Source organism: Zingiber officinale, chromosome 1B, assembly GCF_018446385.1.
Source record: "Zingiber officinale cultivar Zhangliang chromosome 1B, Zo_v1.1, whole genome shotgun sequence".
In the NCBI taxonomy this organism is placed as follows: domain Eukaryota; kingdom Viridiplantae; phylum Streptophyta; class Magnoliopsida; order Zingiberales; family Zingiberaceae; genus Zingiber; species Zingiber officinale.
Window position 1 is genome coordinate 16,210,645 of NC_055986.1, and position 13,372 is coordinate 16,224,016.

A 13,372-nucleotide genomic window follows, 5' to 3' on the forward strand; every position below is an offset into this window, starting at 1 on the left:
AAGAGACCAAAGTAAACCCTTATCTCTATCCTTAATGATACTAATTGGATTTGCATTCTTGTGATCTACCGAGGTGCCCTAGTAACAGGGGTTAACTGTAACAGGATTTCACAGGGATCTTCTCCGTTTAGTGCTTAAGGATAGTAGTTTTAACTTCCGGTGAATGCATGTTGATTGACAATGAGGAAAAGATAGAACATGATACATCATGTTCCACCACAACGAAACCAAAATCCTAAAATCCATCTCCTAAAGTTCAATTCCCTCCAAGATTGATTCTCTCATCCTTCTCTTTCTCTCTTCAATCACTCTCGTTAGTTTGCAAGCGCCAAAGTCAACTTTCGACCGTCTAGATAACTTATTTTACGACATCTCTAGTGCTTAATCAATAGTCCCTATGGATTCGACAAATCTTGTATATTACTGATGACGAATCTGTGTACTTACGGAATCGTAACACTAAGGAGCACAAGAAGTCGAGCAAAAGACACAGCTAGCGAGAAGGGTGGCATAGGAAAGAGACGATGGGCTCGGTGAGTCTGAGGGATGAGGTGCTGCGGAAGAGTATGCGGGTAGACGAGAAGGAGGTACGCGGCGTTTTCGAGGAACAAGAAGTCGGAGCGGAAGGTTGCTTGAAAAGGCCGGAAGTTGGGTTCGAGTGAGCCTTATTCTGGTTGGCCGAAATCACCCAAGTGAGCGGAGCCGGAGCGGAAGACCCGGACCGAGGCGAGCAGCACCGGAGCAGAGGGCCCGGATCAAAAAAGTCAACCCTATTGACTTTGTGGGTCCGGGCGCTCGGACCCATTCCGAGCGCCCAGAACCTGATTTTTATCATGTTCGACGTGGATGTTAACCGACGCATCGAGGATAGAATTCTATCCCACTCCAGGCGCCCCGACCAAGGCTATAAATACAGCCTTGGTCCAGAAGCTAAATAACAACAAGCAATTCTTGTTATAACACTTGTGAGCTTTTCTGTTTTGTTTAGCTTCTTCCTTTCTAAGCTTTCATTGCTGTAAAGAGGCTTCTCCACCTGAAGGAGAAATTAATGTGCATCATTTTCTTGGATTAACAACCTCCCCGGTTGTAACCAAGTAAAACTCTCTGAGTCTCTGTCATTCAGTTTCTTTAATTTATCATTTATGTAAGTGTTCTTTTATGTTCGAGAAGGGTTTGTTTGTTTTTGATTTTGTGCAGGGTTATTCAACCCCCCCCCTTCTAGCCGGCCAACGGGTCCCAACAGTGACTTCTTCTGAATCAATTGATGGTTCTAGCTCTGGTTCAGTTGATATTGTAATTAAAGGTGGTGATTCTTGAGACTCTATCATCTCTACTTAAGTTCCTACACATATATCATCGACCAATTTTATTCTTACAAATTCTAAGCATCAATTGGTTGCATGATCAAAGGAGGTGATTTTTGAGATGCTGCTTCCACAACACAACTCCCTACACTTCCTTATACAACTTCATCAATAGCAAGCCCAAGGGAAGGCTCCTCTTGATTATTGACAATAGGAGGCATTGGAATTAGAGCAGTGCACTCCTTTATCAGATTCTCTATCTCATTTGCCCCAAGCTCATTTACATTATCATTATTCATCTCATCTTATTGAGCCTAGGAGGCTTTGAAGCTTTCTTATATTTCCCATATATAATCTATCTTCCAAGGTGTGGGAAGAAGCTTCTATATCTTGTTCCTCAAGCTCATATTCATGTATAATGCCCATCTGCTGAATCAATTGATGGTTCTAGCTCTGGTTCAGTTGGTATTGTAATTAAAAGTGGTGATTCTTGAGACTCTATCATCTCTTCTTAAGTTCCTACATATATATCATCAACCAATTTTATTCTTACAAATTCTAAGTATCAATTGGTTGTATGATCAAAGGAGATGATTCTTGAGATGCTGCTTCCACAACACAACTCCTTACACTTCTTTCCACAACTTCATCAATAGCAAGCCCAAAGGAAGGCTCCTCTTGATTATTGACAATAAGAGGCATTGGAATTAGAGCAGTGCACTCCTTTATCGGATTCTCTATCTCATTTGCCCCAAGCTCATTTACATTATCATCATTCATCTCATCTTATTTAGCCTAGGAGGCTTTGAAGCTTTCTTATATTTCCTATAATCTATCTTCCAAGGTGTGGGAAGAAGCTTCTATATCTTGTTCCTCAAGCTCATATTCATGTATAATGCCCATCTGAGGGTCCTCCTAAGTTGAGAGTAGAATTGGCGTTTCAATGTAAGATGAGTCTATATTGTTGCTTTTAATCATTTTCTTCATATCCCCGAACACCTTCCGCCATCTTTTCCAATCTATCTTCTTGAGATGGTGGTTGAACTTCCAATGTCGGGCCAAAATAATTCATCCTTCCTTCTTGTTGATTATTTTTAAAAAAATTTTGGGGATTCCTCTAGCTGGATATTTGAGAATTAAAATTTGAATAGACCATTTCATTAAACTTCCTTTCAAGCTCTTTCAAGTTCTAATGATTTCACTATATTATTGATCCTTAAACAAGTTGCAATGGAATAGCCCGTTACTTTACAAGTCTCACAATAACCTTGCTCCCACCTCTGATTGTAGTTGGAGAGGGAACCCTACAAGGACGGGTCAAATAATGATGAACAAGTACTTTCCACATAACCTGTTACAAAACAAATATCATAAAAAATAATATAAAAATTCATGTTTTCATTTTGGTTAAACCTATGAATTAGGGCAAACATCTTCACCTTCAAGGAATCCATGTCTATCTGAAAGGGAATGTGTTAGAAATAGATAGACATGAAGTCACAAAATTAAAGCAAGAAAGAATATCTGAAAGGTAATACAAACAGGCTTTTTCAAAGTCTAATAAATTTACCTTTTAAAACGTGTCATACGGACTCCGTTTAAATCTTGAAAAAAAATTAAAAATTCCTAGAAAAATTTATAAGATTATTCCTCCAATAATGCTTATTATTTATTTGTCATATCTTACATCATTAGAGTTACCATGCCTTCAAAAATTTTCAAATAGTCTTCTCCATTGAACTTAATTTAAAACTCTGGTCTAGCCAGTTAGGATTCGTAAGGGGTAGCTTCAGTTAGTTTCACTAAGCCAAATTCACCAAGTCGAAGTCATATCTTCCTAGACATGCATAAGCATAGTTTCCCTAACCTACTATCATCCAAAACTTTACCAGCATTATTTATCAAGTTAAACTTTTGTCCCTATTTAAGCTAGTCTTAATTACCCACCTGGGTAAGTTTTTGATTTTGGACGTGCCAATTAGTTTGGAGCCTCCTCCTAAATTATTGGACTTGGGTTTTAGCTTTGGATTTATGCCAATTTGTTTTATAGTTATAATAGACTTGGTTATAGTCTGGGTTTAGATAATTTCATTTTTATTTAATTTAGGTTTAGTTATTGCTTTGTTCAACTTTATTGAATTTAGGTTAGAGTGTTTAATTTTTGAGATTAAGGTTGAGTTATTTGATTTATTTGGTTTTAGATAGTGTATTTTATTTTTTAGGTACATAGAATTGATTAATTCTTACTTGTATAGTTAGACACGCTTTCGGAACCCAGGCCTTGATTTATTTTTTATTTTGATTGACTAGAGATATAAAGGTTTTGTTAACTAAGCTGGACTTATATCTGAGTCTAAATTTATTATACATAGCCCTTTGTGATCCAAGTATCATATCGATGTACTTAGATCTAGTTATGAATTTTTCTAATAGTTGTTTTAGTTCAACTACTTCACCTTTCAATCTGGAATGGTCCTCCTCAAGTTTTGCAAATTGAGTTGGGATTTTAGCTTGAATCGGCTTGGTCGTTGAGATTGATTTTAGTTGTTCGTTAAGTATTTTATTTTCTATACTTAGTTCATTTATTTGATTTTTAGATATAGTTAATTTCTTATGTAAACATACAATTATTTTAAAAAAACTTTTTTCTTACAATGGTTTATACCTCATCAGAACCTTCAGAAACGAGTGTGGACTAATGGCTCGATTCGGGTTCAGACCCGTGTTCCGATTCACTTTCTGATTCTGGTCTGTTTGCCATCAATGCGAGGTAGTTGGTGTGCTTCGATTCATCGCTGTCTGATTCCTCCACGGATGATTAGTCCCAAGTTACTTTGAGGGCTTTCTTCTTCTTGAGATTCAGGCAGTATTTCTTGTAATGTCTCTTCTTATTGCATCCAAAACATGTGATGTTTGTCTTGTTGTTGTTAGAAGTAGTCTTGATCTTCTACAGATCTCTTTTGGTGAAGTTTTTCTTTCTCCTAGTGAACATCTTCCTTACCAAATTCACTAGGTGTTCTTCATCATCTGAGTCTGGGTCGAACTCATCTTCTAGGGTTTAGGTCTAGATTTTTCTTTTGACGATCCTACAACAAGAGCAATACCTTTCTCAGGTTTGGCATTGTTCTATTCATGTAGCTCTAATTCATAGAAGAGTTCATCTAATTTTAATTTTGATAAACTCCTCAAGATTTTGTAGGTATCCATGATAGATGCCCATAATGCATTTCGAGGAAATGAGTTTAGAGCATACCTTATTAGATCTTGGTTCCCCATCTGATGGTTGATTGTGTGAAGTATGTTGGGGATGTTCTTTATCCTCACATACAGCAGACTAGCGGACTCTCCTTCCTGCATTCTGATGTTAAATAATTTATTTAAGAATAAGTCTATTTTTGTTACCTTTGCGTCATTGATTCCCTAGTGTAGTTCTATGAGCTTGTCCCATAGCTCCTTTGCATTTTCGTGTGGGCCGACGCGGTTTAGTTTTTCCTTCGTTAGTTCGCACTAGATTGTATTGAGGGCCTTGAAGTCGATCTAGGCCTTCTTCTTTATCTCCAGATTCTAATTTTCTGGATCCATTGGAATTTTAGTGTTGTGGTCGACTGGCGCCTTGTATCCTTTAGTGATGCTGAACCACTAGTCAAAGTCGATCTTCAGATATACTTCCATCTGTTTTTTCCAATATGAGAAATCATCCCCATTAAATAGTGGTGTATGAACGGTGATGTATCCTTCATTTTGGGTCATTTATCACTGAAATAGAAAACTTGGAAATATTACCAAGACTTAGTCTTGGGGTAAGTAGTGTGCAAGGGAAAAAAATGATTGGTGTTACACCAATTCAAGATATTGCGGAAAGAGACAGAAAACTTGTCCAATGAGATAATTGCACTAAGTTAGACTATATCGAAAAGCTCAAAACTGAAAAGAGAGATTAAAAGAATGTTTTGAGAATCACCCCCTTCCTGATTAGTGGTTGCACCAATTCAGAGCCAACCTGGCTCTAATACCACTTGAGATTGATCCACTCACATAGACAATCATCTCTATTTTGTTAAGTACAAATAGAAGTAAGACTATTACTTATGGGACAACTAATGAAGTTGTGCATGAAGACATACCTGTAAGTTGGAGTCGCCTTAATTGTTAAATTAAGATGATCTCATTTGTGAATTGATAATGATCAGAGTAAATGTACCCACCATTTACTAAACCTATTGGCGGCCAAATTTAAATTCATGGGTTGAATTCAGGATTAGGCATTGGGAATATCTAGATAAAAAATCTGTACGATATTGAAATTGAGAAAAACATGCATTCTTTATTAATAAAGAGAAATAACATCATAACATATGTGTTACGCCCCGAGGGTATACTTGTCCACCAAACCAGATGGTACCCCCTAATGATAATATAGGAAATAAAATATTGAACCAATTCAAGCCAACATTAAAAAAAACATACCGATGTAGTATAACAACACCAAGTCACCAATGACAATGCCTGCATGTATGCATGTATAGGTGAAACACTCAAAAATTCGAAACAGAAAGAACTATAAGCAATGGAAACAATAAAATGAAGCAACTCAACATAAATCTAACTCAAGCAGGACTGGCAGCTAGGATCTCTGAGTGACACAATACCTCCTCTATTTGTTAACCTGAAAGTCAAGGGAAAAGCAAAGGATAGTGAGTACAACCACTCAGTAAGTAGAAGAAGATAATGTATGAATAACATACTGACAGGAGATCAAAGGATGTAGTTCAAGTAAAATACTTACTAACCAACGTAGGTGTCCCAAAATAATCACCAGCTAACCAAAAGTATAATTAATAGTATAGCACTTTACTAACCTGCTCAACCAAGAATAACCAACAAAATCGGGAGTACATATAGTACCTCCAAACCTGCACGAACAAATATATGACCGACATATAGCAAGCACATAACCAATACTGACTACAGGAGAACGCTCTACACGAATGATCCTGTGGGTAGTCGGGGTAAATGACTAGTCATTGTCCGTGGGAGAATGTTCTACCATGGATGGTCCCGTGGGCGGACAAGGTAAATAATTAGTCACTATCTGTGAGAGAACGCTCTACCACAGATGGTCCCATAGGCAAACAAGATATATACCAATGGTCACTAATGACTCTCAACCACACACGGGGGACAGGATATACTAACGGTCGCTGATAACTCTCTCAACCAAGAATGGGAGACAATGGTCAACATAATATACCAATGGTTGTTGACGACTCTCTCAACCACGAATGGGAGAAAATGATCAACAGGATATAGAAACCAAGGGACAAGTAGGATCCTCAAAAATACTATACCATAGTATAATTCTACTAATGTATAGGCATAAGCCTATATAACAAATAAGGGTCTACTAAGATACTCTGTACCCTATATTACGATATAATCCTACTACTATATAGGCAGATAATAGACAATCACGTCCCAAAGTTACTAGTCACCTAGCATTAATATCTCGACTAATTCTATGGAATCATCTTAGATATAATAAACAACAGGATCAAGATCAAATAATCCTAGGAACTAATTTAAAGGAGAAAGCCTAGTGGAATACACTATCCTTCTACTAGGGAGTGATTTCCAACAAGTATAGGTCAGTGTAATCTCACTATATATATGCCCTCGCACCAGTATACAACTATACTACTTATAACAGTGATCTATAGGCACAAGCCTAAGTATATAACCATACTATAATACAAATTCACGAATATAAGCTATAGGCATAAATAACAACAAGAGTCTATTAGGATACTCAATATCCTATACCATAGTATGAATAACAAACACAGGTTTAACAAGATGCTCAATATCTTATACTTTGGTATGATCGTCCTACACTAGGGTCTGGTTATATATATATATATATATATATAAACCCAATCATGAATAACAAACATAACTACATAGCTATCAATAATAGGTCAACATATAAAGACAACCAATAAAGTATTAACTCAGGAGCAATATAGGATAGATTTAAAGTAGGCGAGTGACTATAACCTCATCAAACATGGCAGTAAACAATCATGTACTATAATCAAAGTTATCAAAAAGATAAGCAGGATCTACCCACCTGATTTGTAGATCGTGCCGACTAACTTCACGTCTGAGAGTTACATCGAACTCAAATCCTACAAGTATATGACTTAAAGTCGATCTAAGGTTCTATAAATCAATATTAATCTATTACTACCCAAATCTCAATCATCTAATTAATTTATCTAAATTAATTATGAATGCTTAATCAATTAAACTTTATTTATTAATCAAACTCTATATCAATCCAATTAATCTCCAATCAAATCCTGACTTAGTTTATCTAATTTAATTATCAATCATACTGATCACTATTTAATCACTAAATCTAAGAAATCTTGTAATTAAACTTATCATTAATTAATCAATTAGATCTGTCGCGTCAATTGTTATCTACTCAATACTTAATCAATGCAAATATTAAGGTTACCCTGGTTCTCAGCTCCTTCTCAGGCAGAGAGTTTTTTTCTGCGGCAGGTGGTCGACGGAGACGCCAAGGTTGGGTGGGTCGACGGATCCGAGCAAGCTGCTAGCGGTGGCAGCGACCTGATTTGTAAAGGGGCGACTGCTACTGTCCACAGCAGTTGTGCATAGCAAGAGAGGAAGGGAGGAGGGCGGCCGACATCGAGGCAGTGGTGAAGAACGCCCAACACAGCGGGTCACGCGTGCCAGTCTAGAGGAAACGCATCTGTAGCCCTTGTGCTCACGATGGACGCCGACAAATGCGATGTGCCCTCCGCGTTTTGGCTCTGGCAAAGAAGTAACGGGACGTTGGTGATCGAGGAGAGGGACACGACGCTGGCTGCTCCCGCCCGGTGGTGCCGAGGTCGGATGCGAAGAGGCAACGAGCGGCGATGGCTGGCCTCTTGGGCAGAAGTGCGGGGCTTCTTCAGGAAGGCTACGATGGTAGGCAACCGTGATTGAAATCCTGATCAAGATGCTCGTCGGCGGCAGGGTCGGAAGCACACGACGACTGCGACTAAGAGCAGCCTGTGATGGTGTCGACACGATGACGACGGCCGTGGGTAGCAACGCGTGCGTGAGGAGGGACGGCGCTAAACCACAACTTAGGTTAGGACATATAAAGTTAGTCTAATTGACATTATCAACTCCTTATTTACATAGGTGTTCTTAAACAAGCTTTAAATCCGGTTCGTTTATCCCATAAAATCTAAAATGACTTTTTTAAAATCTAAAAAAAATTCAGTAAATTTCATACATTCATATCAACTTAATTCCTGATAAATTATTCACTAAAATAATTTTATTAAGTTAAATTTTAATTATTTACATCTTTATATATATATTTTGAGCATATTACAATGTGATTCATACCACATGTATTATAGTGATAATAAGGGTAGTAGCAGAATTGATATCAATTTTTTTTAGTATGTAAGATTCTTAAGATTATAAGTTAATCTCAGTTTTTCTCTAAGTGACTATTTAGCAGTCAACTTGAAGTTGTATTCAATATTTGCTACTTTAGAAATATCTGATAAAAAATATGTACGATGTTGAAATTGAGAAAAACATGCATTTTTTATTAGTAAAGAGAAAAACATCGTAACATGTTATTCATACCACATGTGTTATAGCGATAACAAGGGTAGTAGGAGAATGGATCTCTGTTTTTCTACTATATAAGATTCTTGAGATTATAAGTTAATCGCAGTTTTACCCTAAATGACTATTTAGCTGTCTACTTAAAATTTTATTCAGTATTTGCTATTTTAGCATATATCCTATTGACTATGGATGATTCGGTCTATGGAACATAACTACAAAAATGACCGATTGGAATGAATAGATTCTACCTAAAAAGGAAGATTAAAATAGATTTATATCTTTGACATTTATTCACTGGTCAACCAATTACATTTTGTTATATATAAAATGTAATTGTAAATAATTATATTGATTAGAGATATTAAACGTGCTCTCGACATAATAGTTATTATAAGAGATTAGAGATATTCGTATTGATGTAAAGATTTAATCTGGGATAAATATAAGATATTAATGTCTTTGATTCGTATAATAGAGTAACTAAGTTAAGTATAACAACTTTTAGTATTGATTATTCAATGTGCTTACTGTTGCATAAACTATTTTTTCTTAAGTATGCATTGAATATTCTTATATGATTTTTATGACTAGATAACTTTTGAGAATTAACTTGGACGAGTAAAAAATATTAGAATAAGATGGTAACGTGTAACTGCAGTTGTTGCCAAGAGAGTGGGCATCTTATGCCCACTCCTCTCGTATATATGCATCCAAGAAGATAAGGCTTGAGGGAATTTTTATTTTTATGAAGTCTCAGTGATGGCTAGGAGTGTAAATGAACCAAACCGCTCATAAGCTATTTGAAACTCGATTCGATAAAAACTCGTTTAAGCTCGATTAATGAGACTCGTTAAGATAAATAAATCAAGCTCAAGCTTCACAATATTCGGCTCATTAGCTCATGAACATGTTCGTTAAGTTCATGAATCAACTTTTAAATAAAAAAAATAATTTGATATTAAATTTATAAATTTTATACTCTACTTATGAAATATATAAACAAATATATTAAATTTATTTATTAAAATATAATTATAAATTTTAATAAAAATATTATAATTTTCTCTAAATATATCATTTAATTTTAAATAAATATTTAAATTTATAATTTATATTTATTAAGTTCGTTTAAGCTCGATAAAAATTCGAATAAAGCTTGAGCTTGATTCGATTATAAATTAGTCAAACTCAAATATTCAAAGTTCGACTCGATTAATCCCCTAATGACAACAGACAAGTTCTCCATCCAATTTTGATCCCAAGCACAGAAAGAATTTGCTTATTACAAATTAACCCCTAATGACAACAGACAAGTTCTCCATCCAATTTTGATCCCAAGCACAGAAAGAATTTGCTTATTACAAATTTCCTTTTTCCCAACACCATGTCTCATTATCATTAATTGATTTGATAAATTTAAGACTTGGGTCGACATCAACATAGAATCTTAGACGTTTGGAACTTTAAATTTTGTCAAATACTCAGCTAAAATGTAAATAAACAAATAAATATTTGACAGGTAGTTTTTTTTTTTGTCACCTTGAAACTAGGAAGAAATCAAACACGATAAATTACTCGCAACAGATTGCAGACAAGTCAAGGATTAAACAATCGAGCACTCATCGATCAAGTTAACTTTCATGTTAAAAACCCAAATACGAATCCACAAAAAGAAAGGCAAAATGCTCGTCAATGGACCCAAACCAATCGATGGTTTCGATCACGCGAGAAAGGAGAGTAGGGCAAAATATAACAAAACGGAGAGATTGAAGAGAAGGGTCTAAGAGAGCAGAGTGACGGGTTCAAACTGTCATGTAGCAAGAAGTCGCTTTCTTCTCTCGCAAACCTTGACGAACCGTTCTTTATCTTGCTTCAAGGGTGACAAGATTCTTCCACCATCGGCCAAAGCGTGACGCCAAGCATATACCATTCCTGTTAGCGTTCCACTAATCCAAAGCCTGCCATTGTACTTCGACCTTGTTTTCTTGGCTGCTTGAGGATGCCTTGCCATAATTTTTGCACTATCTTCTCGAGTGCGATAGCAACATGGACTTCCGAAGCACTGACGACATAGAGAAGCCTGCGATTCATCCAACATCCAGTGGGCATTGCAAGGATTCAACCGGGAGGCAAGGGGGCATAGGTTTCTCTTCTTGCCTGCTCAAGAATGCTCGTTGCTCATTGGCGAGACTCTTTCGCCTTCTCGACGTCCAGGCGTGGAGGACTAATCGGCAGTTCATCTCCGGAAGCAGAAGCAGGATGAGGCAGCCAACAGCCAAAGTATCTTGTTCTATCATGACACCGCAGAGACCTGTTGCAGCAGGAGATGCTCACCTGTCGGAGGCCATCGAAGACTGCGTCAAGTTCCTCAATGCTTCATCCAAGAGATCATACTAAGAGGAAACTGAACCTGCATGCAATTTAGTAATCGCTTTATATGACATACCGTATACTTACCACTCTCTTAATTTTAAAAGATCTCCCAGGGCATCTGGGAAACCTTGAATTATTTATCATCGCCATGGAAAGTGGTCACCTGCTGAAGAACTTTTTTATAAAAAAAAACAATAAATTATAGTGCAGGAGAACATGTCGTAGTTCATGTATTACAGTGGTACTAAACACTGATTTTAGACCCTGCTAACTTAGCTGTCATTCGGGTTTCTCTCAAGGAAGAGACTCTCGTACAACAAACCGAATCTACTTAGATCATTCAGTTATCTACAATTCAGTATTCAAAGATAGCTTCTCAATGTCTACAATCCCATGACTCGAAGCTTTCTTCAGTTCTAGTGCTGTTTTGTATGGTGGAGCAATGGGAGGCTGCACAGGATCCAAACTCTTGTAAGAGCCACCCTCTGAAGAACTTGGGAGTGGGTATGATCGATCTGAATCATAGCCATTGAGGTCTCCACATGCTAAGAAAGGAATGTAAACCTTGTTCGGTCCCTCTAACCACCCACTTCGGCAATCTGACAAGAGCATAATGTTATCCATGATTTTGTTAGTTGCATATGCAAGATAAGAAATTACAATTTATTCTTCAATTTAAAATTATTTTCATTCTGAAAGTTTGATGGAAAAAAAAGATAACACATTAAAGTAGAAGATGAAACTCATTCAGCTAAAGGGCAATATATTGTATCAGCTGACTCCTAATCACGAGATAACATATTGTGCAGTGTGAAGGACCCTTCAAAGCAAATTCTATGAAGGGATCCTCCATAAAATGTGTTCCTAATCATTGTGTAAAACAAGAAAATCTTTACATATTGTTTAGTTCTGAGATTAATAGTCTGGTGTTTTCTTACCAGAAGTTGTTCTTGTTAGCAAAAGGAATCAAGTTAGAAAAAGGCAGTGGAGGAAAGTAGGAACTTTGCATATTAGAACAAATTCACATTATTATACTTTACATAGAATAAGTGTTGTCATTTAAAAGAACTATATGCAGCGACAAGTAGGTGTAAGTGGATGAATTCTATAGTTGCTCTCCCATTTCTGGCCAATTAAACAAACTCTTAGTTTGATGAGATCTAAACCAGATATACCTTCTAAAAATATGGGATCATATCTGTGATCAAATGAACTAATTGTTTTGGCATAATTTAAATGCAAGGAAATTGAAGCTAATATTCAATGGAATCATAAGTTTAGCCAAGAAGATATACATTTTCACAAGGAACACTGAGTAACGGGCTTCATGGGGATGAAAATTTTATCAGAAGATTGATATTGAAAATCAAGTTAATAATATCGTGGAGAAGATCATGGTGGCAAAAGGCGAATACGCTCGCCCCCAGCACCCCCGCCAACCCGTCCAGGGCCAACACGGAGGAGGTAAATCACGGACGGCTACTAGCCTTTGGAATAATGACTAGCACATAAGGAAGATATTTATCTCGACTTTGCCAACAACAACAACAACAACCAAGCCTTTTCCCACTAGGTGAGGTCGGCTGTATGAATCCTTTTACGCCATTGAGCTCTATCTCCTATTATATCATCATCTATATTTAAATAAATTTTATCTTGTTTTATTGTTGCTAACCAAGTCTTTTTTGGTCTTCCTCTTCCTCGTTTGATATGCATGTTTATCATAGTTTCACATCGCCTAACTGGAGCATTTATTGGTCGTCTAAGTACATGTCCGTACCATCTTAAACGTGTCTCTCGGAGTTTGTCCTCAATAGATGCAACTCTGACTTTCTCTCTAATGCTCTCATTCCTTATTTTGTCCATCTTCGTATGTCCACACATCCACCTTAACATCCTCATCTCTGCAACTCTCATAATATGCTCATGTGCTCGAGTCATAGCCCGTCATATAACATACCATGTACGATTTTATAGAACTTACCTTTAAGTTTAAGAGGTACTTTACGTTCACATAAAACATCCGACGCTCCCCT

General features: G+C 36.7%; 1 protein-coding gene across 1 annotated transcript in view; it reads right to left on the reverse strand.

Annotated features, from left to right (window-relative positions):
* Window positions 1-11,500: 11,500 nt before the first annotated feature.
* Window positions 11,501-13,372, reverse strand: part of LOC122051561 (putative tRNA (cytidine(32)/guanosine(34)-2'-O)-methyltransferase) — a 29,087-nt gene continuing 27,215 nt past the window's right edge. The window contains exon 11 of the mRNA XM_042612756.1: window positions 11,501-11,935. Within this exon, the coding sequence (XP_042468690.1) occupies window positions 11,685-11,935 (251 nt within the window). The 3' untranslated portion in view covers window positions 11,501-11,684. The remainder of the gene's footprint in view (window positions 11,936-13,372) is intronic.